This window comes from Notolepis coatsorum (assembly GCF_963971535.1).
Source record: "Notolepis coatsorum genome assembly, chromosome: 5".
Taxonomy (NCBI): domain Eukaryota; kingdom Metazoa; phylum Chordata; class Actinopteri; order Aulopiformes; family Paralepididae; genus Notolepis; species Notolepis coatsorum.
The window spans coordinates 18,909,108-18,936,995 of NC_140169.1; the positions used below are offsets into that span (position 1 = coordinate 18,909,108).

The 27,888-nt window shown below is 48.1% G+C and overlaps 1 protein-coding gene across 1 annotated transcript in view; it reads right to left on the reverse strand.

The window, feature by feature from the left end:
• The window catches only part of ptpn4a (protein tyrosine phosphatase non-receptor type 4a), a 331,217-nt gene that overhangs the window by 156,170 nt on the left and 147,159 nt on the right, over positions 1-27,888 (reverse strand). Inside the window, 1 exon segment of the mRNA XM_084314028.1 lies at positions 13,867-14,021. Coding sequence (XP_084170154.1) covers positions 13,867-14,004 — 138 coding nt within the window. The 5' untranslated portion in view covers positions 14,005-14,021.

Here is a 27,888-nt window from a genome sequence, read left to right on the forward strand (position 1 = left end):
TCTCTCACCCTGGGAAGAAACATGTTGTAGCACCTCCAATCACCTCCAACATTGTGATTTACTGCTGAGGCTGGCACTGCTCTGTGTGTGTGTGTTGGTAGAACAGTGTAGTGTGCTAGTGTGTACTTGTGTGTGTGTTGGTAGAACAGTGCAGTAGTGTGTGTGTGTGTGTGTGTGTGTGCGTGTGTGTTGGTAGAACAGTGTAATGTGCTAGTATGTACTTGTGTGTGTGTGTGTGTGTGTGCGTGTGTGTTGGTAGAACAGTGTAATGTGCTAGTATGTACTTGTGTGTGTGTGTGTGTGTGTGTCAAGTCAAGTCAAGTCAAGTCAAGAGTTTTAATTGTCACGGCATACAGGTATACAATGAAATGCGGGTGGTCTTGCCCGCAACGATGTGCAATACAGTGGTACATATAATAGAATCAAAAGAAGAAACAACATTGTGCAGTAACAGATAGCAGGTAACATGGAGTGACATCTCGGTATCTGTACATAGTTATTTACAGCGCATGTGTGACATGCTAGTTAGCTTTGGTAGTGCAATACACTGTTCCTGTTATTCTAATTTAAAGTGTCCTTTCCTTTGGCCATAAGTGTGCGTGTGTGCGACATGAGTGTGTGCCCGCTCATGTTAAAGTGTTAAGTGGCTGCTCGTGTGTGAGCGTGCACAGTGTGCGTGTCGTGTGTGTGTTCATGTGTGCTTGTGTGTGGACAGTTCAATGTTCTGAGCACTCAATGTACATTGTTCATGGCTCTGATGGCCTGGGGGAAGAAGCTGAGCCTAAGCCGCTCTGTCCTAGTAGCTAGGATTTGCAGGCGTCTGCCTGACCTCAGCAGCTGAAACAGGCTGTTATTGGGGTGGTGAGGGTCTTTCATTATCCTGCAGGCTCTGGATTTGCACCTCTTGTTGTATAGAACCTGCAGGGGGGGTAGTGCAATACCCGTGGTACGCTCGGCTGAGCGCACCACTTTCTGTAGGGCCTTCTTGTCCTGTGCCGTGCTGTTTCCATACCAGGCAGTGATGTTTCCGGTCAGGATGCTCTCTACAGCTCCTGAGTAGAAGGACTGGAGTATCTTCCCCGATACTCTGAACTTCCTTAACTGTCTCAGGTGGTAGAGACGCTGTTTCGCCTTCTTTACTACTGTGCCTATGTGTGTTGACCATGTCAGGTCCTCTGAGATGTGGACCCCCAGGTACTTGAAGCTGCTCACCCTGTCCACGGTAGCCCCGTTTATCATCAGTGGTGTGTGTGTCCCCTGCTGTCCTCTCCTATAATCCACGATCAGTTCCTTGGTTTTGCCAATGTTCAGGAGCAGGCTGTTGTCCTGGCACCAGCGTTCCAGTACCTCCACCTCCTCCCGGTAGGCCTTCTCGTCGTTGTCCGAGATCAGCCCCACCACCACCGTGTCATCTGCGAACTTCACTATGGAGTTGGAGCTGAACTTGGCCACACAGTCGTGTGTGTAGAGTGAGTACAGCAGGGGGCTCAGAACACAGCCCTGGGGGGACCCGATGCTCAGGGTGATGGTGTTGGAGGTCTGACCCCCCACCCTGACCGCCTGGGGTCTTTCGCTCAGAAAGTCCAGTACCCAGGCGCTCAGGGCGGAGCTCAGACCTAGCTCGATCAGCTTGTCCACCAGTCTGGTGGGGACTATGGTGTTGAACGCTGAGCTGTAGTCAATGAACAACAGTCTCACATAGCCCCCCTTCTGACGGTCAAGGTGCGAGAGGGTGCTGTGCAGTACCTGGGAGACCGCGTCGTCGGTGGACCTGTTTGTCCTGTATGCAAATTGCATAGGGTCCATATCACTGGGGAGGGAGGCACAAATGTGGTCCTTGACCAGCCTCTCGAAACATTTCATGACCACAGAGGTGAGTGCCACCGGTCTGTAGTCATTTGGACATGCTGGGGAGGGTTTCTTCGGCACAGGGATGATGGTAGACCTCTTGAAGCAGGCAGGGACCACTGACTCCGCCAGTGATTGATTAAATATGGCGGTGAACACAGGGGCCAGCTGGTTGGCACAGGTCTTGTGTGCGTGTGTGTTGGTAGAACAGTGTAATGTGCTAGTATGTACTTGTGTGTGTGTGTGTGTGTGTGTTGGTAAAACAGTGTAATGTACTAGTATGTACTTGTGTGTGTGTTGGTAGAACAGTGCGTGTGTGTTCAAGTTCAAGTTTCTTTATTAGTTGTCATACAAAAATACAGAATACTTTTATATAAAATGCTTCTTTCTGTTTTGCTCCAGAGATTGTGCTAGATAAAAATAGATAAGTATAAAATAAGTATAATAAGTATAAAATAGAAGTCAAGTACGTAGACAAAAGTGTTCAATATACAGATATACAATATACAATGCAGAGTAGAAAAGTAACTGAGTTACAATACAATATACATGCAGAAATGGGATGAGGTACAATTTAGGTACAATTTACAGTAAGGTGTAATGAGGTATGAGTTGTAGTGCAAATTCTTTACCAATAAATATAAAGTGTGTTAAAGTGTCTAAAGTGGGTAAAGTGGGTGCTGCAGTGAGTTGTTTGTTTAAAGTGAGTGTGTGGATGTGTGTGCTGTGAGTGTATTTGATGGTTTGTTACATAGTGTTATTGTTCATTGAGCATCCTGATGGCCTGGGGATAGAAGCTTCTTCTGAGTCTCTCTGTGCTTGCCATGAGACTCCGGTATCGCTTGCCTGACCTCAGCAGTTCAAAGAGGCAGTTGTTTGGGTGGCTGGAGTCTTTGATTATTCTCTTAGCCTTACCCATGCAATGCTTGTTGTAAATGTCTTGGAGAGTGGGAAGCCCACCTCCAATTGTGCGTTTGGCTGAACGGGCCACTCTCTGTAGTCTGCTACGGTCTTGTGCGGTGCTGTTCCCAAACCAGGAGGTGATATTGCCAGTCAGGATGCTCTCTATTGTGCATGAGTAGAAGTTCTTAAGGATCTTCTGACTCACTTGGAACTTCCTTAGGCGCCTAAGGAAGTAGAGGCGTTGCCGTGCCTTCTTGATAACACTGTCAATGTGTGTGGTCCATGTCAAGTCCTCGGATATGTGGACTGTTCACTCTCTCAACCGGTGCCCCGTCGATGCTGAGGGGGCTGTAGTCCCTGACCCCCGACCTCCTAAAGTCCACAATCATCTCTTTTGTTTTGCTGACGTTCAGGGAGAGGCAGTTCTCCTGACACCACCGCGACAGATTCTTTACCTCTTCCAGGTAGGCCCTCTCATCGTTTGCAGAGATCAGGCCCACCACTACTGTGTCGTCAGCAAATTTGATGATTGTGTTGTTGTTCCACTGTGCCACACAGTCGTGTGTGTACAGCGAGTAGAGGAGGGGACTCAGAACACAGCCCTGGGGGGCCCCTATGTTGAGGGTGATAGATGAGGAGGTGCAGTTGCCTGCTCTCACCACCTGGGGTCTACCCGTCAGGAAGTTTAAGACCCACTGGCAGAGGTCATAGTTCAAGTCCAGGGCCCTCATTTATCAACAATTCTTAGAAAGTGTTCTATCTTTGTTCTTAAGCACAGAATTTAGAATGTGTGTACGCACAGAAAAATCGGGATTCATCACACGTGCGTACACGGGTCATACGCACACTCCGTGTTGATAAATACCTCTTTGTTCTACCGTCAATGCTCGTGCATGATTATCCATATATGGTCATGAAACACCCCCCATGGGATGTGAAATAATGGACTAACCCGAGCGAACTATGAGAAACTCCACGAGCGAGATTGTTCACGGAACCAAGAAGACACAACCCGTGTTATGGGATAAATAAAAGGCTGGCGGACTTGTACATGGTGATGTCAGATATCAAAGACTCCCTAAGACCATTGCTGCAATTCTGCCTGGACAGCTCAAAATACTAATAAAGACCGTTCGTTAACCACTGTTTGGCGTTGGTGTGTCATTATAACCATGCTGGAATATGAATGCCTTTATTCATTTTGTTCGATTGGCTACCGGGTATAATATGATTTGTACTAGAGGCATACAATCTATTTTGTTGTCGGTATTAGGTAGCCTATATGAATTACATAATAGCAGCCATAGCCTACATTATGCAACAGTAACTTGCGCATATATAATAACACACAGCCATGCGAAGCCTGCATACAGTAAACTAACTTGATCATTAATCTAGCTGTTGTATCTTTACGCTTATGAAAACATTAAATAATATGTATAGGCTATAGGCCGTCGCTTTGCATTAATAGCCTATATTCTCAAATGGCATTTAATGGCTATCCGACTCCTCGCTATCCTCGCGGACGGACCAGTATACCTTATATCATATCATATTCATATCATAGTTTACTCTTATCAGCCTACCCTAATACGTTCTTTGTTAGAACTCAACTCGTTATTATTTTGCGCATAGATTGCAGAAATACAGGAACGTTTTGATTTATATTTAAAAGGCTTTCAAAATGTCTGTCATTTCTGAAAATAAGTTACAAAAGTAAAAAAAAAAAAAAAAAAAAAAAGCGTTTTGGAAAATAGCTCTTTATTTGATTATCATAAAAAAGTGTTTTCTATACAGAGATATCGACATCTGTAAATATCGGTATCGGCCAGAACAGCAATATTAATATCGGTATCGGCCACAATTTTCACATCGGCAGGGCTGTACGCTAAGCTTTTTCACTAGGGGCACACTTGCCCCTAAATGAGATATTTAGGGGCAAAAAATATTTTTTAGGGGCACATTTTTAAATAACAATTTTACCATTATTAAAAAAACATGTTCCTCCTGCCTCATTACTGTGGTCCTTTTATTTAACATTTAAGTGCGTTTGTTTTCAGGTTTGTATCTTTTATAATGAACCAACCGAGAAAGTGTGTAAATCACTAATGGAACAAAAACAACAAACTGTGTGTGTGTGTGTGTGTGTGTGCGCGCGCTTGTGTAGTGCTCCTTGAATGAGATCACCACAACACACACACACCATTGCATTAATCAGGAGGACAAGAAACTCTGCATACATTTGTTTCACAATGAAAAGTGCTTTAGAAATCAAATGAATTATTATTGTAAATAACCCCATGAAAGGTTTATTATTTGTATGGGTAATTACCTGCTTCATATTTGTGATGTTACTGGTTTCAGGGTGTGCCTAAAGTGATCAATGTGTTGGGCCGTTTATAGAGATCTATGCCAATTAATGTTTATGTATATCCGGGACTTTTTTTAGTAAGAATTGAGAGGTATTTGTATATGTGACCTTTATTTTGAAAGCCGTGTTGCGACGCAACCTTATTTACATTTGCGCTTTTGACAGTGAAATGTTCAGTACAACTTAGCTCGAAGGAAAGACTAATCAAAAAGGTTTAATTGACCCGTATGAGGCTCTTACGGTAGGACTTTGATTGTTTATAGAAGTGGAATGTAATACTATGCTAAACGAGAAATAAACAGTTTGTGACAGCCAGTAAAGTTGCAAGCCACTTTCATTTCATATACGGGGACACCGTGACAATTATTAGTATTATCTTATTTGCATATTGTCTCATTATTAGATAGATAGATAGGTTGATATTTTATAAATTTAAGTAGACAGTATTTCACGTCCTAATAGTGGGCTACTACTACTCACCTAATGGCTGAACCTGAACGTTAGAAGTGTCCGTGTCCCCGTCAATCAATCATCACATCATCACGTCAATCATCATCATCTTATCATCTCTCCACATCGGACGTGGTTGTCATAAGATGGACTGATATCCACTCCGTTGTTCTTGCAGAGCAAAATTTGTATCTTAAATGTATTGAAATGAGGTGCTTCTTTGGCGATGCAATAGTCCATATTGAAAGGAAGAGAGGCCACATTCAGTTTCGTTTTGCTAGGAATTATGGGATTTGGTGTTGGATGTATAGACTACGCAGATAGGGACATGGTCTTTAATCGCACGATAGACTACAAGTACCAAGTATATAGCGTGACCTAGATTCACTCCACACGCAAATCTTTTTTTTCACTCAGGCTATCTGTGATCGCAGTAAGTTCATTCATTGCCGACAGATTCTTTCATAGCACCACGACATTGTGTCGCACTGACAGCTCGCGTGAGTGGCGTCATCACACGCCTTGGATAATTTAGGAGTGAAATGCGAATGCAAGGCTTGAAAGCACTACTCGCAAGCCCGCCCCCAGATAATATTTACCAATCGCAACGGCCAATTAAAGGGGCAATTCGCGATCATATCATCGCAGTGTACAGGCCTGATCGGTGCATCACTACATAGAAGGTATTGAGATCATTTGCTAAGGGGATGTCACTGTTCAGCTTGAGGGAGGTGCCTTTGTAATCTGTCATCGTTCTGAGGCCCTGCCACATACCTCTGGAGTCAGCCTGAAGTTCAACTTTATCCCTGTAACACTGTTTTGCGTCTATTACCGTCCTCCTTACGTTGTATCTCGCTGCCTTGTGTTCATTCATGTTGCCTGTCACAAGCCCGGCGTTGTAGGCTGAGGTGTGCGCTTTCAGAGCCTCACGGACGGATTTGTCTACCCAGGGCTTTTGGTTTGGGTAAACTCTAATTGTGGTAGAGGGGATTGTTTCTTCTACCAGAGTACAGACAAAGTCCAGCACCGTTTCAGTGTAGTCATTAATATTGTCTGTGTTATCGCGGAACACACTCCAGTCAGTACATTCAAGTGCAGCCTGGAGTGTCTCCTCTGATTCCACAGACCAACGCTGCACATCTCGTGTTACTACAGGAACACGCTTGAGACTTTGTTTATACTTGTGTTGGTAGAACAGTGTAATGTGCTAGTATGTACTGTGTGTGTGTGTGTGTGTGTGTGTGTGTGTGTGTGTGTGTGTGTGTGTGTGTGTGTGTGTTGGTAGAACAATGTGTGTGTGTGTGTGTGTGTTGGTAGAACAGTGTGTGTGTGTGTGTGTGTGTGTGTGTGTGTGTGTGTGTGTGTGTGTGTGTGTGTGTGTGTGTGTGTGTGTGTGTGTGCGTGTGTGTGTGTTGGTAGAACAGTGTAGTGTGCTAGTATGTACTTGAATAGGCTGCACTGCAGGAGGGTCCTGTGAACTCTGGAATGTCAGGCATTTCACCGTGCGTACACACTCACACACACACATACAGAGAGAGAGAGAGCGAGAGAGAGAGAGAGAGAGAGCATGCGCACGTGCACACACACACATAAATGCATGAGTGCTCAAAAACCAAAGGCGAAAACATATACACACACACAGGATGTGAAGAGGGGTTGGGGGATGTTGTTAAAATGTTTTCAGAGTCACGGAGGGAAGTTCCCCACTAGTCCTGTCACAGCTATGACAAACTATCAGAGAGAGACAGAGACAGAGACAAAGAGAGAGAGACAGAGACAGAGAGAGAGACAGAGACAGAGAGAGAGAGAGACAGAGACAGAGAGAGACAGAGACAGAGAGAGAGACAGAGACAGAGAGAGAGAGAGACAGAGAGAGAGACAGAGACAGTATGTTCAAAATACAATGCAAAGAGAAATGTAGAAGCGGTGTGAATGTGTACATACTGTACGTAGTTATGGAGGGACGTAAACAGAGGCAGATGGAGGCAAGGAGACGTTTGCCAGGCGTGATGGAACAAATGTGTATCTTCACAGTGAATATAAAACAGACCGCTATGGTGCCCTATAGCCTTTACATATTGAACAGGTTACATCGGTTTGGTTTTTGTAAACGTCAACAACACTACCGTTGAAACCAAACACACTAGCATGTCTTCGCATCGGTTTCACTAGCATCCGACTGCCAAGCTAACGAGAGTACACAGAGACAATATCTCTCTTTGTGTTGTATCTGAATGTACTGTGACAGAGAGAGAGATACGCAGACTGACAGAGAGAGAGAGAGAGAGAGGGACAGAGATATACTGACTGATAGAGACAGAGAGATAATTAGACATTGAGAGATAAATTAATGAATGAATCATTGCATTTATATTGTGCTTTTTTAGACACTTTTTAGAGCACTTGCAGATAGACAGAGAGAGAGAGAGAGAGAGAGAGAGAGAGAGAGAGAGAGAGAGAGAGAGGGAGAGAGTAAGAAATAGACAGAGACAGAGAGAAAGGAGAGAGAGAGAAAGAGAGAGAAAGAGAGATGGAAAAAGAGAGAGAGAGATGGAGACAGAAAGAAAGAGAGAGAGAGACGGAGAGACAGAAAGAGAGAGAGAGGGGGACACACACACGTGTCTTTCAGCTTAATCAGAGGGCTGCATCTTATTATAGTATCTCACCGTTAGTCAAAACATCTACATGTACTCAATCACACCAAGACACAGACAAACAACGCTCCCCTGGGCACGTGGCTCCCTCCTCACGCTGCCTCCTCACGCTGCCTCCTCACGCTGCCTCCTCACGCTCCGTCCTCACGCTGCCTCCTCACGCTGCCTCCTCACGCTGCCTCCTCACGCTCCCTCCTCACGCTGCCTCCTCACGCTGCCTCCTCACGCTGCCTCATCACGCTGCCTCCTCACGCTGCCTCCTCACGCTGCCTCCTCACGCTGCCTCCTCACGCTCCGTCCTCACGCTCCCTCCTCACGCTGCCTCCTCACGCTCCGTCCTCACGCTGCCTCCTTACGCTCCCTCCTCACGCTCCCTCCTCACGCTCCCTCCTCACGCTCCGTCCTCACGCTGCCTCCTCACGCTCCCTCCTCACGCTGCCTCCTCACGCTCCCTCCTCACGCTCAGTCCTCACGCTGCCTCCTCACGCTGCCTCCTCACGCTGCCTCCTCACGCTGCGTCCTCACGCTGCCTCCTCACGCTCCCTCCTCACGCTCAGTCCCCACGCTCGTCCTCACGCTCCGTCCTCACGCTGCCTCCTCACGCTCGTCCTCACGCTCCGTCCTCACGCTGCCTCCTCACGCTGCCTCCTCACGCTCCCTCCTCACGCTGCCTCCTCACGCTGCCTCCTCACGCTCCGTCCTCACGCTGCCTCCTTATGCTGCCTCCTCACGCTCCCTCCTCACGCTGCCTCCTCACGCTCCGTCCTCACGCTGCCTCCTCACGCTGCCTCCTCACGCTCCGTCCTCACGCTCCCTCCTCACGCTCCCTCCTCACGCTGCCTCCTCACGCTCCGTCCTCACGCTCCGTCCTCACGCTGCCTCCTCACGCTGCCTCCTCACGCTCCCTCATCACGCTGCCTCCTCACGCTGCCTCCTCACGCTCCCTCCTCACGCTCCCTCACGCTGCCTCCTCACGCTGCCTCCTCACGCTGCCTCCTCACGCTGCCTCCTCACGCTGCCTCCTCACGCTGCCTCCTCCCGCTCCCTCCTCACGCTGCCTCATCACGCTCCCTCATCACGCTGCCTCCTCACGCTGCCTCCTCACGCTGCCTCCTCACGCTGCCTCCTTACGCTGCCTCATCACGCTGCCTCCTCACGCTCCGTCCTCACGCTGCCTCCTCACGCTGCCTCCTCACGCTCCCTCCTCACGCTCCCTCCTCACGCTCCGTCCTCACGCTCCCTCCTCACGCTCCCTCATCACGCTGCCTCCTCACGCTCCCTCCTCACGCTCCGTCCTCACGCTCCTCACGCTCCCTCCTCACGCTCCCTCCTCACGCTGCCTCCTCACGCTCCCTCCTCACGCTGCCTCCTCACGCTCCCTCCTCACGCTGCCTCCTCACGCTGCCTCCTCACGCTCCCTCCTCACGCTGCCTCCTCACGCTGCCTCCTCACGCTCCCTCCTCACGCTCCCTCACGCTGCCTCCTCACGCTGCCTCCTCACGCTGCCTCCTCACGCTGCCTCCTCCCGCTGCCTCCTCACGCTGCCTCCTCACGCTGCCTCCTCACGCTGCCTCATCACGCTGCCTCCTCACGCTCCCTCATCACGCTGCCTCCTCACGCTCCCTCCTCACGCTCCCTCATCACGCTGCCTCCTCACGCTCCGTCCTCACGCTCCCTCCTCACGCTCCGTCCTCACGCTGCCTCCTCACGCTGCCTCCTCACGCTGCCTCCTCACGCTGCCTCATCACGCTCCCTCCTCACGCTGCCTCCTCACGCTGCCTCCTCACGCTCCCTCCTCACGCTCCCTCACGCTGCCTCCTCACGCTGCCTCCTCACGCTGCCTCCTCACGCTGCCTCCTTACGCTGCCTCATCACGCTGCCTCCTCACGCTCCCTCCTCACGCTCCGTCCTCACGCTCCCTCCTCACGCTGTCTCCTCACGCTCCCTCCTCACGCTGCCTCCTCACGCTCCCTCCTCACGCTGCCTCCTCACGCTGCCTCCTCACGCTCCCTCCTCACGCTGCCTCCTCACGCTGCCTCCTCACGCTCCCTCCTCACGCTCCCTCCCGCTCCCTCCTCACGCTGCCTCCTCACGCTCCCTCCTCACGCTCCCTCATCACGCTGCCTCCTCACGCTGCCTCCTCACGCTGCCTCCTTACGCTGCCTCATCACGCTGCCTCCTCACGCTCCCTCCTCACGCTCCGTCCTCACGCTGCCTCCTCACGCTCCGTCCTCACGCTCCCTCCTCACGCTCCCTCATCACGCTGCCTCCTCACGCTGCCTCCTCACGCTGCCTCCTCACGCTCCCTCCTCACGCTCCGTCCTCACGCTCCTCACGCTCCCTCCTCACGCTCCCTCCTCACGCTCCCTCCTCACGCTGCCTCCTCACGCTGCCTCCTCACGCTCCCTCCTCACGCTGCCTCCTCACGCTGCCTCCTCACGCTCAGTCCTCACGCTCCCTCTTCACGCTGCCTCCTCACGCTGCCTCCTCACGCTGCCTCCTCACGCTCCGTCCTCACGCTCCCTCCTCACGCTGCCTCCTCACGCTGCCTCCTCACGCTCCCTCCTCACGCTGCCTCCTCACGCTCCCTCCTCACGCTGCCTCCTCACGCTGCCTCCTCACGCTCCCTCCTCACGCTCCCTCCTCACGCTGCCTCCTCACGCTGCCTCCTCACGCTGCCTCCTCACGCTGCCTCCTCACGCTGCCTCCTCACGCTGCCTCCTCACGCTGCCTCCTCACGCTGCCTCCTCACGCTGCCTCCTCACGCTGCCTCCTCACGCTGCCTCCTCACGCTGCCTCCTCACGCTGCCTCCTCCCGCTCCCTCCTCACGCTGCCTCCTCACGCTCCCTCCTCACGCTCCCTCATCACGCTGCCTCCTCACGCTGCCTCCTCACGCTGCCTCCTCACGCTGCCTCCTTACGCTGCCTCCTCACGCTGCCTCCTCACGCTCCGTCCTCACGCTGCCTCATCACGCTGCCTCCTCACGCTCCCTCCTCACGCTCCCTCATCACGCTGCCTCCTCACGCTGCCTCCTCACGCTGCCTCCTCACGCTCCCTCCTCACGCTCCGTCCTCACGCTGCCTCCTCACGCTGCCTCCTCACGCTCCCTCCTCACGCTGCCTCCTCACGCTGCCTCCTCACGCTGCCTCCTCACGCTCAGTCCTCACGCTCCCTCCTCACGCTCCCTCCTCACGCTGCCTCCTCACGCTGCCTCCTCACGCTCCGTCCTCACGCTCCCTCCTCACGCTGCCTCCTCACGCTCCCTCCTCACGCTGCCTCCTCACGCTCCCTCCTCACGCTGCCTCCTCACGCTGCCTCCTCACGCTGCCTCCTCACGCTGCCTCCTCACGCTGCCTCCTCACGCTCCCTCCTCACGCTGCCTCCTCACGCTCCCTCCTCACGCTGCCTCCTCACGCTGCCTCCTCACGCTCCCTCCTCACGCTGCCTCCTCACGCTGCCTCCTCACGCTGCCTCCTCACGCTGTCCCCAATGCCCTTATTTAGGCCTCAAAGCTTCAGCAATAATTTGACTGGCCATCGGGAGCACCGGGAGTTCTCAGCAGGACCTCCAAAACTGACACACGGAGATCAATCTTCTCGTCTGACTCTGGGTTTTAGATGGAAAATACGTGTATTTCCCAAAATGTTGGAGTGTTCCTTTAACCCTATAACTGTAGCCCCTCCCACCACCTGAAAATTAGGAAATGCATGTACACGTCCTTCCCGGCTCTGGCATTAAAGCATACCACATAACTGACCTATATCAAGCCCCGCCCTCTTTTCCTTGATCCTCCAATGTGATTGGAGGATCGGGAAAAGAGGGCAGGGCTTCAGATAGGTCAATCGCGCAGATGGCACAACAACACACAGCATCTGCTTCTAGGGTAAAGGAGGAAACATCTCCTCCATGTTGTGTGGCTGCCAAGTAACCTGCCAGCTGGTTGGCTCTCCTCCCGGTGACACATACCGCACGCACACACACACTACAGGCCGGGCAGGATGTCAATATTAGCACTCATCGTCTCTCAATTGGATCATATTGCCGTGCAATCATGACACCGTGGCATGCGGTTCTCTCCTGTCGACAATACGAACGATGAACTAAAACCACTCCCGAAATAGTTGCAGGGATTTTGTTTGAAATTTGCAGAGCTTCAAGTTCAAGGCGACGGACGTCAGTTGGATTGTTTGTGATTTTGCCACATGTGAGTGAGTAGATATTGTGATATAGTATTTGGACATCAATATCAGGGGGGAGAAATCCCTACAATCAGGATATTAATTTCTTTAATATCGCCCAGCCCTAACACACACACACACACATCCAAGATAAAGTGCAACAGGTGCTCGAGTTAACAGCAAGTACACGTCAAAAGCACATCTATACAAGTTAGTCAAATAGACGGCTATATTCAGAACAACACAGTTTTGTATGAAAACATCAGAGAAGGTGAGTGAATATAAACAGCCCAATGGACCCTCCGATCTGATCCCCCCACACAAGTATTATGGTGAGAAAAGACAATACTAAATACATATAAATATAATATTATATATAAATAATACATTTCGCAATGTAGATAAACACTTAAAACGTGACGCATAGTAGTAGAGCAGGCACAGGAACTCCTGTGCAGAGTGGAGACGGAGTGTGCCAAGGTTGGCCTTAGGCTAAATGCCAAGAAAACCGAGGTCATAATGTATAACATCCTCCTGGATCATCCACCTCTAACAACAACAGGAGGCACTGCTCTAAAGTAAGTCGGTTACTTCAAATACCTGTAGAGATGTGTATGATGTGTATGATACCCGTTAGCTGTTAGCTGTTAGCTCACGTTAGTTCACTGTTCAAAACGAAATGTCCCATTGAACTAAATAATTCACTGAGGCGTTGTATTAACGTTATATATCCGGCTAGCAGTAGCTACAGATAGCTCCTGATATCAATGTCTTATAACACTGATTCGATGCGTATTCGAGCTGAGGGCTTGTTGAGCACAGTTAAGTAACGTTATACCAATAGGGTCCAGGTGCAGCTCCGGAGAATCCTGGCCGTAGCTCTGCTCGAGGCTACTCGAGTATAGGTCCAGCTGCAGCTCCGGAGAATCCTGGCCGTAGCTGGAGGCTACTAGAGTACACACAGACAGTGGAGCTTGTTGCGTGGTGGCGATGTCTCGCAGATAATACAAGTACAAGTCTAATTATATAATATATATATTTTATAAAAAAAGAAAAAAAAACGTATATAAAATAAATTTTAATTTATTTTAATCAAAAACGATCGGTATCGGATCGGTATCGGCCGATATGGCTCACGACGATCAGTGATCGGTATCGGTGGCAAAAAACGTGATTGGGGCATCCCTAAGAGACACCATGAGCTGCCAACCAGCAAACGTGTGCTGTGGGAACCAACAAATGGGCATCGATCACGAGGACGTCCCACATTAACCTACGTGGACGTACTCAGGAGAGATGTGGGAACAGAAAGCACCGGCGAGCTAGCCAGATGCATGGAGGATCGGGATGACTGGAAGCACAGATGGAGGGCCCGTCCGAGGACGACCTAGATAGATAGTATACACACACATAGGAGGGCACACACACACACACAGACACACACACAGAGGAGGGACTCACGCTGACTTTGAAGGCTTGGACGGTGTTGTCCAGTAGGAGGACGTTGCAGACCACCTGTGTGTGCTGTCTGTCACGCTCCAGCTCCGTTGCCCGCACATTGTAGGATCTGCCGGCAGGCAAGCGGAAGCGCGCGCTCATCACGCTCGTACCAGGGTCTAGAGAGAGAGAGAAGCAACTGTAAGATATGTGTAATAGGGATGGGCATGATTACTCTGAACTCGAGTGGTTTTTGACGGTTCTTGTTTGTGCCACTGAAACAGAAATCTCACTCTGAAATCCCACGGGCGTGAGTTGTTAAGACAACACTGGTCAGCTGTGGAGCATGAGAGCATACTGTGAAAATCGTGTTGCATTGAAAGCTAGCTTAGCGTTACCTAAATAAAAACAGCGGTTCGTTTGTGCATTTCCAAATTGTGCCAACAGCATGTCGCCCACTTTGCATAGTGTTCATAGATTAGTATAGTATTGATACGGACATGCCGTTCCATGAGCGGAGAGACCTGTTGGAGACAGAGGAAGTAATTATTACAAATGGTAACTGACTGTTTTGACTACTACTACTACTGTTACTACTACTACTGTTACTACTACTACTACCGTTACTACTACTACTACCGTTACTACTACTACTACTGTTACTTTGATTTGATTTGATTTGTTATTTCTTATTTTCGTGTCTTACATACAGATGTATGCCCAGCCCATATGGGCTTACAAGACACATAACAATAAGTATATAATAATATACTTTACTGTAACTGAGGGGTTACAATACCCTGACTGTATTAAAGATTGTGATATATTAAACCACTACTAGTTATGTACTTTAATTACTGGCCATACAGTACATGAATATATATGGTGAACACCCACACAAGAATACGGCATTGACACATAAAGTTCTATTGGAGGGTTATTTATTATTATTAAGCAACGTTAGGTTACAGATTGAGAATTAGGCTCGCGCTTGTATGGCGAAGAACATACGTAAAGTCAGTCAAGAGCATAAGTCAATGAGAATAGTATGAATACTATGATGGGTCTAAGCTGACGCCACCTGTGGTATAGCAATTATATAGGCCACACCGGTACCAGCTGGAGACACTGGGGGGTTCCCTCCGGGGTGTAAAGCCGGTAGGGGTAGAGGAATGTTCGGGTACAAAGTCTGGGTCAACGAGGAATAACGAGGCTCCAGATACAGGAGCCGGTGCATGTACTCCCTTGATCAGCAGACAAAGCAGCAGTTGTAATCCAAGATGCTCGAATAGCATTGACGACAGCTAGCCAGCCTCTTCCTAGAGGCGGGCCCGAGTGATGATCCTCACGGGGGTAAATCCCAAACAACAGTGGAATCGACGGTACTCTTCTCCAGTGGTCACGGTCCCAAAGCAATATAATCCAACCAGAAATGGTTCTGCAGTCGCCGGTGTAGGTTCTCCGGTGTACATATCCAACGGTTCTCGCCTAGGACTCCTCGGGTGTGGGCACGGATTTAGGCCGCACAGCCTGGATAAGTGCACTAGCTAAATACACGACGAACCGGTGGTAATGCTGGTCACTGAAGAACTGTAGCCGCACGATACACTATAAATGATCGACTATTACTTCACATTAGATTAAGTCGAACTCAACGTTACTGCGTTAAACTCTGACACTTTAGCATTCTATTCGCACGCGGTTCTCAATGCTCTATTTAGATGCAAGGTTGCTCACTTCACTGCACGTTGTATGCGTGGTGAAGGCTTGGACACTGAACTTGAACGAAGTGCTGCTGTTTCCACCTGCGCCGTATTTATACGTAAGTGAATATCTAGTCCCAACCTGGTCACTTTGGTCCTTTGGTTGTGTTTTGTCTCAGGTGCCATGCCTTCTCCAAAAATCCTGCAAAACCGAAGATGTCCTCCACAAAAAAACAACTCAGCATACAACTCTCAGACTGCCAAAACAAATCTGGGTTTACAATTTGAATTTTTTCAAATAAAGCCCTCCTCAAAGTGGGGCTCCCCAGTTGCACTCAATATTTAAATAATGTTAGTCTAAATAAATGTAGACATAATGTACGTATTTTAAAAATAGAATGAACAGAGCAGTGTTGTTTTTAAACAGTACAGTGTGTGTGTGTTAGTTTGATGTATGCTGTCTGAAAAAAAAAAAAATGATTTTTTTTTTTTTTTTTAATTACCTATCTTTGTGAAAGTGGCTTCTCAGCTCTGGTCCAGCTGAAGACAGAGCAGAGGAACAGATTGGACATTGAGCATGACCTCAGAGTTGCTTGTCTACCATCACCCCAGACTTTGAGACTCTTGTCAGGACCAAACAACAACATCATAACATGATGATCCCATAGCAAATTAAAATAATGACTCATGAAACATTTGAATTTGGATCTTTAAGCCACTTTAAATGAAAATGTATTTGAAGAACAATACAGCAATCACTCATAAGATAAATAAATTAAATAATACAAATTAAAGTGGAAGTGTACTTTAAATAACTTTTGTTTGCTGTGTGTGAGAGGAGTCCGTGTGTGTGTGTATGTGTGTGTGTCTTACTCTGATCGCTGTGTGAGTGAGAGGAGTGTGTGTACTGTGTAATTTGTGTGTGTGTCTTACTCTGATCTCTGTGTGAGTGAGAGGTGTGTACTGTGTAATTAGTGTATGTGTGTGTGTCTTACTCTGATCGCTGTGTGTGAGTGAGAGGAGTGTGAATGTGTGTGTGTCTTACTCTGATCGCTGTGTGTGAGTGAGAGGAGTGTGAATGTGTGTGTGTCTTACTCTGATCGCTGTGTGTGAGAGAGAGGAGTGTGAATGTGTGTGTGTCTTACTCTGATCACTGTGTGTGAGTGAGAGGAGTGTGTATGTGTGTGTGTCTTACTCTGATCGCTGTGTGTGAGTGAGAGGAGTGTGTATGTGTGTGTCTTACTCTGATCGCTGTGTGTGAGTGAGAGGAGTGCGTGTGTAATGTATTGTGTGTCTAGTCTGATCATCATCTCCTGCAGGGGAACAATGTTTTCAATGTCCAAAATTTGCTATGGGATCATCATGTTATGATGTTGTCTGGAACCCTGATAAGCCACTCTCACAAAGATAGGTAGTGCACAAAAAAAATAAAAATTAAATAAAATAAAAATTAAATAAAGTTTTTTTTTTTTTTTTTTTTTATGACTAATCGACGCAACAATTTCTCGTCAACGATTTTTTATAATCGACGTCGTCGATTATGTCGACTAATCGTTGCAGCCCTAATGCTGTCAGTTCGGTCTTTGTGTGCCAAACATTATTTAAGGCTGTAAACACTTCCTCCTCGTGGTAAAATGATGTGCCTGATGTCAAACTGCCTCATTCTTTCAGTTTTTGCATGACTACGTCCTTGAGTATAACTGAAAAGTTGGATTATTTTTAGGCTATATATATTTTATGCTGATTCTGGTATTTTTGGAGTTAAATTATTATTTTTTTTATAAAAAACAATATATCGAACTGAACCGAAAACCGTGACCACAAAACCGAGGTACGTACCGAACCGTGGGTTTTGTGAACCGTCCAACCCCTAGTTACTACTACTACTGTTACTACTACTACTACTGTTACTACTACTACTACTGTTACTACTACTACTACTGTTACTACTACTACTACTACTACTACTGTTACTACTACTACTACTGTTACTACTACTACTACTACTACTGTTACTACTACTGTTACTACTACTACTACTACTACTGTTACTACTACTACTACTACTACTACTACTACTGTTACTACTACTACTACTACTACTACTACTACTACTACTACTACTACTACTGTTACTACTACTACTACTGTTACTACTACTACTACTGTTACTACTACTGTTACTACTACTACTGCTACTGTTACTACTACTACTACTACTGTAGGAGCCAAATCCTATGATGATAAATTGTAACTTTATTGCCCCCTTAGAAATGTGGTTTATTATGGTATTCGTGTTTTTATTTGTTTATTAATATTTGTCAATGAATTCCAAGATGGAGACTTACCTGGTCAACTCCCCTTTTTTCCCACGCTCCCCCTAACCACTCCTATAACATGGCAGGTAATTTAGAGTTCACGCAGGCCCAGGTGGAGCGGTACCATATAGTTTTTGACCGCACTCAATTCGCATTTGATTTGATTGACAGTTTAAGTTCATGTACATAACCCTTTTTGTTTGTTTTATAGTGGTAGGCAGCTATTGGGGCTGTTGTGACTCGCTTCCCAATAAATCCCGTTTGTTTTGAAAGTACATTGGACCAGCGTCATCTTTTCTTTTTGGATTGCAATTCGGAGCGTGTCGGACTAACAACGCATTACCTGGAGCCTCAAGGCAACTGCGGTTCGTATGATTGCCTTTATAACTACTACTACTGTTACTACTACTACTACTACTACTACTACTACTGTTACTACTACTACTGTTACTACTACTGTTACTACTACTACTACTACTACTACTACTACTGTTACTACTACTACTGTTACTACTACTACTACTGTTACTACTACTGTTACTACTACTACTACTACTACTGTTACTACTACTACTACTACTGTTACTACTACTACTACTACTGTTACTACTGTTACTACTACTACTACTGTTACTACTACTACTACTGTTACTACTACTACTACTACTGTTACTACTGTTACTACTACTACTGTTACTACTACTACTACTACTACTACTGTTACTACTACTACTACTACTGTTACTACTACTACTACTGTTACTGTTACTACTACTACTACTGTTACTACTATTACTACTGTTACTACTACTACTACTACTACTACTGTTACTACTGTTACTACTACTACTGCTGTTACTACTACTACTGTTACTACTACTACTACTGTTACTACTACTACTACTACTACTACTACTACTGTTACTACTGTTACTACTACTACTACTGTTACTACTACTACTACTGTTACTACTGTTACTACTACTACTACTGTTACTACTACTACTACTGTTACTACTACTACTGTTACTACTGTTACTACTACTACTGTTACTACTACTACTACTACTACTACTACTACTGTTACTACTACTACTACTACTGTTACTGTTACTACTACTACTGTTACTGTTACTACTACTACTACTGTTACTACTATTACTACTGTTACTACTACTACTACTACTACTGTTACCACTACTACTATTACTACTACTACTGTTACTGTTACTACTACTACTGTTACTACTACTGTTACTACTACTACTACTGTTACTGTTACTACTACTACTGTTACTGTTACTACTATTGTTACTGTTACTGTTACTACTACTACTACTACTGTTACTGTTACTACTGTTACTACTACTGTTACTGCTACTACTATAACTACTACTACAGTGCAATTATCCCTATCCCACTGCTAGAGCCGCGAGCGCAGGCGGGAGGCCACACAGCAGGACAAGCACAGGCCAGCAGACTGGCTGCTTCATGTGAAAAGAATGTCAATGAAAGGGCAGGCTGCAGATTCCCAGTAGGGGCCAAGCAGGGCAGGCTGCAGATTCCCAGTAGGGGCCAAGCAGGGCAGGCTGCAGATTCCCAGTAGGGGCCAAGCAGGGCAGGCTGTAGATTCCCAGTAGGGGCCAAGCAGGGCAGGCTGTAGATTCCCAGTAGGGGCCAAGCAGGGCAGGCTGCAGATTCCCAGTAGGGGCCAAGCAGGGCAGGCTGCAGATTCCCAGTAGGGGCCAAGCAGGTCAGGCTGTAGATTCCCAGTAGGGGCCAAGCAGGGCAGGCTATAGATTCCCAGTAGGGGCCAAGCAGGTCAGGCTGTAGATTCCCAGTAGGGGCCAAGCAGGGCAGGCTATAGATTCCCAGTAGGGGCCAAGCAGGGCAGGCTATAGATTCCCAGTAGGGGCCAAGCAGGGCAGGCTGTAGATTCCCAGTAGGGGCCAAGCAGGTCAGGCTGCAGATTCCCAGTAGGGGCCAAGCAGGGCAGGCTGTAGATTCCCAGTAGGGGCCAAGCAGGGCAGGCTGTAGATTCCCAGTAGGGGCCAAGCAGGGCAGGCTGTAGATTCCCAGTAGGGGCCAAGCAGGGCAGGCTGTAGATTCCCAGTAGGGGCCAAGCAGGGCAGGCTATAGATTCCCAGTAGGGGCCAAGCAGGGCAGGCTGTAGATTCCCAGTAGGGGCCAAGCAGGTCAGGCTGTAGATTCCCAGTAGGGGCCAAGCAGGGCAGGCTATAGATTCCCAGTAGGGGCCAAGCAGGGCAGGCTGTAGATTCCCAGTAGGGGCCAAGCAGGGCAGGCTATAGATTCCCAGTAGGGGCCAAGCAGGGCAGGCTGCAGATTCCCAGTAGCCCAGGAGAACAGTAGCCCACAGCTGGTTTGTCAAACTGCTCTCCTGCCATAGAGCGGTGGCTAGTGGGCGAGTTTACCAAAGAGCTTTGAGGAACGACAGCAAAGGAATGGGAGGCGATGTCCTTAACCCTTTCACTGCTGCACTACCAAAACGGTTAACCCTTTCATTGTGGTGACACACAGAAGGTTAACCCTTTCACTGCCACACAACAGCCGGCGACCGTCGTGTGGCAGTGAAAGGGTTAATAAGAATCAACACAATGGAAGAAGTCCTTGGCGAAGCTGTGGTGCCGACGTACAACCGCCTGTAGAACATGCAAATTCATTATAAAATCTAATTTTATTTATATTTAGTTATTAAAAGAGGTAGACTGTTAACATCTCCTCTCAAAACACTTACAGAATACCTACAATGACATCAACAACACAACAGTACATCCACTTAAGCCCCTTGAATTCGGCCCCGCTCGGACCTCCATGAGGGCCCCCCCCTCCCGCCATCTACCCCCAGAAACGGGGCTCCTCCACATCCCAGGGCAGTTTCACGCGTGGCAGAGTATTCAGCGACACGGGTACCTTGAATTTGATTGGGCCAGGCCCAGTAGAGGGGCGAGGGGTGGTACTCCCCCCCCCCCCCCCCCACAGAGCCAAGCCCGCTACCTCCCATGCCACTCAGCACCCCACCCCACGGCCGACGACCCCACAACATCCAAGACCCCACCACCACGGGCCAAACCGCGGAAACGATGGTCCCCCTCCCCCTACGCCCCCCCCCCCCCCCCCCCCCCCCCTGAGTTAAGCCCATAGGAGCCCCCCATATCCCAGGCCGATGCGCGCGCCGACGGGCCCCCGGCGACACGGGTCCCTTGAATCAATTGGGCCAGCCCAGTAGAGGAAAGGATAGGGGACTCCCCCCCCCACCGAGCCAAGCCCGCTATTTCCCATGTCACCGAGAGCCCCACCCCACGCCCACCGACCCCCCAACACACAGGACCCCGCCGGGCAAAGCCCTGCCGCTCTGATCCCCCTGAGAGAAACCCCTCCCTCCCGCCCTCCTCCCAGAGGAAACAGAAAACCCCCATAAAAAAAAAGAAAAAAAAAAAAAATCTAACCCTAACTAACCATACTGTCATGCACTTGTCCTAATATACTAACCTACACTGTAGCACTCAACACTTTGATGAACATTGTTACTCAGCTGATAGAGTTGTGCTCTTCCTGATGGCTTGTCGTACAGAACTTGTAAGTCGCTTTGGATAAAAGCGTCAGCTAAATGACTAAATGTAAATGTAAATATCCTGGTCCACCATGCGCGGAGCCGAGCACCCAGAGCTCCCACCCGCCCACGCCCGACCGCCAGGCCCCCGGCCCACGAGGACCCCAAGCCCAGACCCGCAGAAGGCCAAAGCACCACGCCTCAATGATCCCCCGACCCCGCAACCCCAAGCCCGGTGCCCCCCCGGCTCGGTGAACAGACCGCCCAGGCCACGGCGTCCGAGGGACCCAGGAACCACCCCCCCCCACACCAATCCCACAACACGCAAGGCCCCCCTCCCCCGGGTCGAACCGCCGGAACGATGGCCCCTCCCCCCGACACCCCCCCCCACTGAACCCATCCTGCCCACCTCTGTACCTCCCATGTCACCGCATATATTTATGAAAAATTCAACTAACAACACAATAAGAAAAAATGAAGTGGACATAAATGGTTATATGGTTAGCACTCTTTCCCCGGTTGGCGGTTTGGGGGGGGGGGATCAGCCCTCCCACTGGAGAAGCCCCCCCCCCCCCCCCAGAGACGGAGATACCCCCCAAAGGAGATTCTCCAAGCCTCTCTTCATGTCCAACATTTTTTATTCTTGTCCTTCATATTTGTCCATGTGCACATTTAAAGCAACTGCTATTCTAACATAACTCAGAAGAAAATATAAAAGAAGACTAATGACAATTGGCACTTCCCAGGTAATTCTTTTAACCCCGTTTAAACCCCGTTGGCGGGTTGGAGGGGTAAGGCTCTTCTGGAGAGGGCCCCTCCTATAACGACGTAGATATCCTCCAATGTCCCTATTATTGTCCAACATTTTATTTGAATTTTTATCTTTCATATGTTAGTACATTTCCCGAGCTCCCGGTCCGGTCTCCGAATGTGATTCGCCATGTTCCCTGTCATCCTATTTGTGTGTCCTGTGTGCTAGTGTCTACAGTTTAGTCTAGTACGTGTTATTTGTACTATATGTCCCAAATCAAGTCCCAACCTCCCCAACTAATGCGTTTACCTTGTCTGTATTCCCAGCGGTCTGTGTGTTATCTGCAGTGTGTCTCGAACCATAACCTCCATTCACTATCAAATAATATGCTTAGTTGTGCGTCATGTGTGTTAGTTTCTATTATATGCATATGGTATTGAATCTTGGTCGGTGTGTATGACCTCAGTGCTCGAGTCCTGCTTGGTGTGTGAAACCTCGTTATTAAAGTTCTGGCTGGTCCGGTTGGTCTCGGTGCTCGGATCTCGGTAGGTGTGTATGGCCTCCGTGTTCGCATCTTGGCCGGCCCGGGCGACCTCTGCGCCTGCATCTCGTGTGCGGATGGTCCGGCCGACCTCTGTGCCCGAGTCCTGGTTGGTCCGGTTGTATCCAGCGCCTCCCCGTCCCTCCCCTGGGGGCCGTCCGTTTCACCTCTCCCGAACGCGTGAATACTTTCCCTAAGGGGGTTGCACTTCCATGTTCGGTTTGCGTGGCCTGATTGGCCACTGACGTTTCTCACAGCGCCCAATCGCGTTACTCCTAACAATCGCGCCTAGCTTTCAGTTCCACAGCCCAAGTCCTTCAGTTCCACAGCCCAAGTCCTTCAGTTCCACAGCCCAAGTCCTTCAGTTCCACAGCCCAAGTCCTTCAGTTCCACAGCCCAAGTCCGACATCACATCAATATAAATAACGTATTGTTTTCATATTGTTTTCATCTCTCTATATTAACGTAACTAGCTATTCATATCAATCGACATCAATATAAATAACGTATTGTTTTGATCTCTCTATATTAACGTAACTAGCTATTCATATCAATCAAAATAACGTATTGTATTGTTTTCATCTCTCTATATTAACGTGATTCCATCAACACAACATAAATGTTCAAAACACGACTTCATTATTGCTTATCTCTGCTCTGTTTACGTTGGGTGGACGAGCAGTGAGTTTTAATATTGAGCACGGCATAAGAAGTAGGTAATATGCTCTTGTGCGTGACGTGACTTTGGGCTTCATTATTCAGCCACAGGCAGGAGTTTTTAGCTCACAGGCTGGTCATGCATAATCTCGCCCACCAGACTCTTCTACCGAATTGACTAGGTCATGGGAGTAACGCGATTGAGCGCCGAGAGAAACGTCAGTGGCCAATCAGGCCGCGCAAACCGAACACCTTTTCTCGTGTTCAACCCTCCTCCTCTCTTATATCCTTGACTTTGAATTATTTCACTTCCTTTTCTTGATATTCACCGACCGGGAGCTCTTTCATGTGGCTGTTCACCAGAACGTCGCAAACCGGAAGTCCCTCTCAAAACAATTCTAGAAGTAGAACATTAAATAATGGTGATATGATGCCTTCTGACACTCTGCTGTGTCTAACATCCCACTGTCTCACATCTATCTCACTGTGTCTCACATCTGTCTCACTGTCTCACATCTGTCTCACTGTGTCTAACATCTCACTGTGTCTCACATCTGTCTAACAATCTGTCTCACTGTGTCTCACATCTATCTCACTGTCTCACATCTGTCTCACTGTCTCACTGTGTCTCACATCTGTCTCACTGTGTCTCACATCTGTCTCACATCTGTCTCACTGTCTCACTGTGTCTCACATCTGTCTCACTGTGTCTCACATCTGTCTCACTGTGTCTCACATCTGTCTCACTGTGTCTCACATCTGTCTCACTGTGTCTCACATCTGTCTCACTGTGTCTCACATCTGTCTCACTGTGTCTCACATCTGTCTCACTGTGTCTCACATCTGTCTCACTGTGTCTCACATCTGTCTCACTGTGTCTCACATCTGTCTCACTGTGTCTCACATCTGTCTCACTGTGTCTCACATCTATCTCACTGTGTCTCACATCTGTCTCACTGTGTCTCACATCTGTCTCACATCTGTCTCACATCTATCTCACTGTGTCTCACATCTGTCTCACATCTATCTCACTGTGTCTCACATCTATCTCACTGTGTCTCACATCTGTCTCACATCTGTCTCACATCTGCCTCACATCTATCTCACTGTCTCACATCTCACTGTGTCTCACATCTGTCTCACTGTGTCTCACATCTGTCTCACTGTGTCTCACATCTGTCTCACATCTGTCTCACTGTGTCTCACATCTGTCTCACTGTCTCACATCTCACTGTGTCTCACATCTGCCTCACTGTGTCTCACATCTATCTCACTGTCTCACATCTCACTGTGTCTCACATCTATCTCACTGTGTCTCACATCTGTCTCACTGTGTCTCACATCTATCTCACTGTCTCACATCTATCTCACTGTCTCACATCTGTCTCACTGTGTCTGACATCTCACTGTGTCTGTGTCTCACATCTATCTCACATCTATCTCACTGTGTCTCACATCTGCCTCACTGTGTCTCACATCTGTCTCACTGTGTCTGACATCTCACTGTGTGAACTGGTCTAATCTGGTCAATCTGTTCCTTATGCTGAGTGGGTAAAATGTGCCACACTGAGCAGGTGTCATATCCACTAATGTCTGTGCTCCCGTGATGAAAATGTCCCCTCCTGCGTTTTTCATTCTACAGTAGCTGATGGGACATGATGACAGGAGACATATAGACAGATAATGATAGAGGGGTTACCCCATCACCCGAGAGACTGCGGGATCCTGATCCATGGCTGTGTGTGTGTGTGTGTGTTCATCAGTACACGTGTATGCTATATGTGCTGAAAGTGGGGCCACTGGGATCCTTCAACAATCTGTTCAATCGTTCACATTAGCACTTAAAAACACACACACACACACACACACACACACACACACACACACACACACACACACACACACACACACACACACACACACACACACACACACACACACACACACACACACACACACACACACACACACACACACACACACACACACACACACACACACACACACACACACACACACACACACAGTGGGAGCGAAATTAACTTTTTGACTCACCGGCCAGTGGCGGGTAGATGGGAAGAGTCTACCCGCCAAGCATATTTCTTACCTGCCAAATTTTTTTTGATTAAAAAAATATATATATATATTTTATATAATTTTTTTTTTTAAATAAAATATATATTATATAATCATACTTGTAGTTGTATTATCTGCGAGACATCGCCACCACGCAATAAGTCAAAATGCTTGCTATCTGCAAACAGCTCCACTGTCTGTGTGTATACTTGAGTAGCCTCCAGCTCCAGCAAGGATTCTCCGGCCCTGCAGCTAGACCCTATATTCAGCTAGACCCTACATTCAGCATGCAAGGATTCTCCGGCGATGCAGCTGGACCTATTTATAACGTTACCGTTCTTTTGTCAAATCACATTCAACATGCCCTCAGCTAGAATACGCATTCAATCAATGTTATAAGACATTGATATCAGGAGCTATCTGTAGCTACTGCTAGCCCGGTAGATAACGTTAAGACAATTTAGTTTACTGGGACATATGGATCAACGTGAGCTAGCTAAGCTAGCTAACGAGGGACCGGAGGTATTATGCACTCGAGTAGACTATTGCTGGAGCATTTGTTGATATCAGCAGCTATCAGTAGCTAGCCAGCTAGATACCGTTAGACAATGCCTCGTCATGTATTAAACTAAAAGTGAATAGTTGACTGGGTCATTGTTTAAACAGTAACGTTAGCTCTTGGAGGTCCGATATAGACTAGAGCAGATGAAGTAAACAAGCCAGATAGCTTCCGATTGGTAATTTGCTTTTTTTCTCATGAAACCAGTCACGTCACTCTACTGTGATTGGACCTAGTGCGATGTGGGACTTGTAGTTTTTTAACGATCTCGCGGCGGAGAAAAAAAAGACGAGCGGCTATAATCTGTACTCGCACAAGAGTATCGTTATGAAGTTATGAACTACACGTCTACACGCCGGGCAGCCCTCTAAGTGTCATGCGCCAAAGGTAAAAACAGCCGCCCCTGGCGGGCGGCGGGCTTTAGTTTCGGTCTCTCACACACACACACACACACACACACACACACACACACACACACACACACACACACACACACACACACACACACACACACACACACACACACACACACACACACACACACACACACACACACACACACACACACACACACACACACACACACACACACACACACACACACACACACACACACACACACACACACACACACACACACACACACACACACACACACACACACACACACACACACACACACACACACACACACACACACACACACACACACACACACACACACACACACACACACACACACACACACACACACACACACACACACACACACACACACACACACACACACACACACACACACACACACACACACACACACACACACACACACACACACACACACACACACACACACACACACACACACACACACACACACACACACACACACACACACACACACACACACACACACACACACACACACACACACACACACACACACACACACACACACACACACACACACACACACACACACACACACACACACACACACACACACACACACACACACACACACACACACACACACACACACACACACACACACACACACACACACACACACACACACACACACACACACACACACACACACACACACACACACACACACACACACACACACACACACACACACACACACACACACACACACACACACACACACACACACACACACACACACACACACACACACACACACACACACACAGGAGCCAGTCACAACAGTGCTTCAAACTCAGTAGTTTTACTCTAAGCCTCCATTTCAGAATAAATAGCTTTTCATTACAGGCTACAGCAACAACAACAACATCACACTAATGTTTTGCATGAGATTTTCTGTGGAGTTGGTGGGTTGGAGAATTTCCCAGTAGCCCTTAAATGGATCCTTGTCCTTTGTCCTCAGTAGACAGAACGGGGGTCTGGTGGAGGGTACGAAGGTACAGTCAGTGGTGGCCACCCTACATCTATCAATCTATCAGTCAGTGGTGGCCACCCTACATCTATCAATCTATCAGTCAGTGGTGGCCACCCTACATCTATCAATCTATCAGTCAGTGGTGGCCACCCTACATCTATCAATCTATCAGTCAGTGGTACTGGTAGCCACCCTACATCTGCCAGTCAGTAGTACTGGTAGCCACCCTACATCTGTCCTACTTTACTTTAGAATAAAATAGATTATACCCAAATGGGTTTGGTGAGGAATGCTAATAATATATGGACGAGCCATGTTAGGATAGCTGAGGGAAAATTTGAGAAAAAATGTCAAGTGCCAAGATTTCTCAGAAAATACCATCCCTGTGCATATCTGTATATCTTATCTTGTTCACAGCAGATATTACTGTAGTAACGTGCCTCT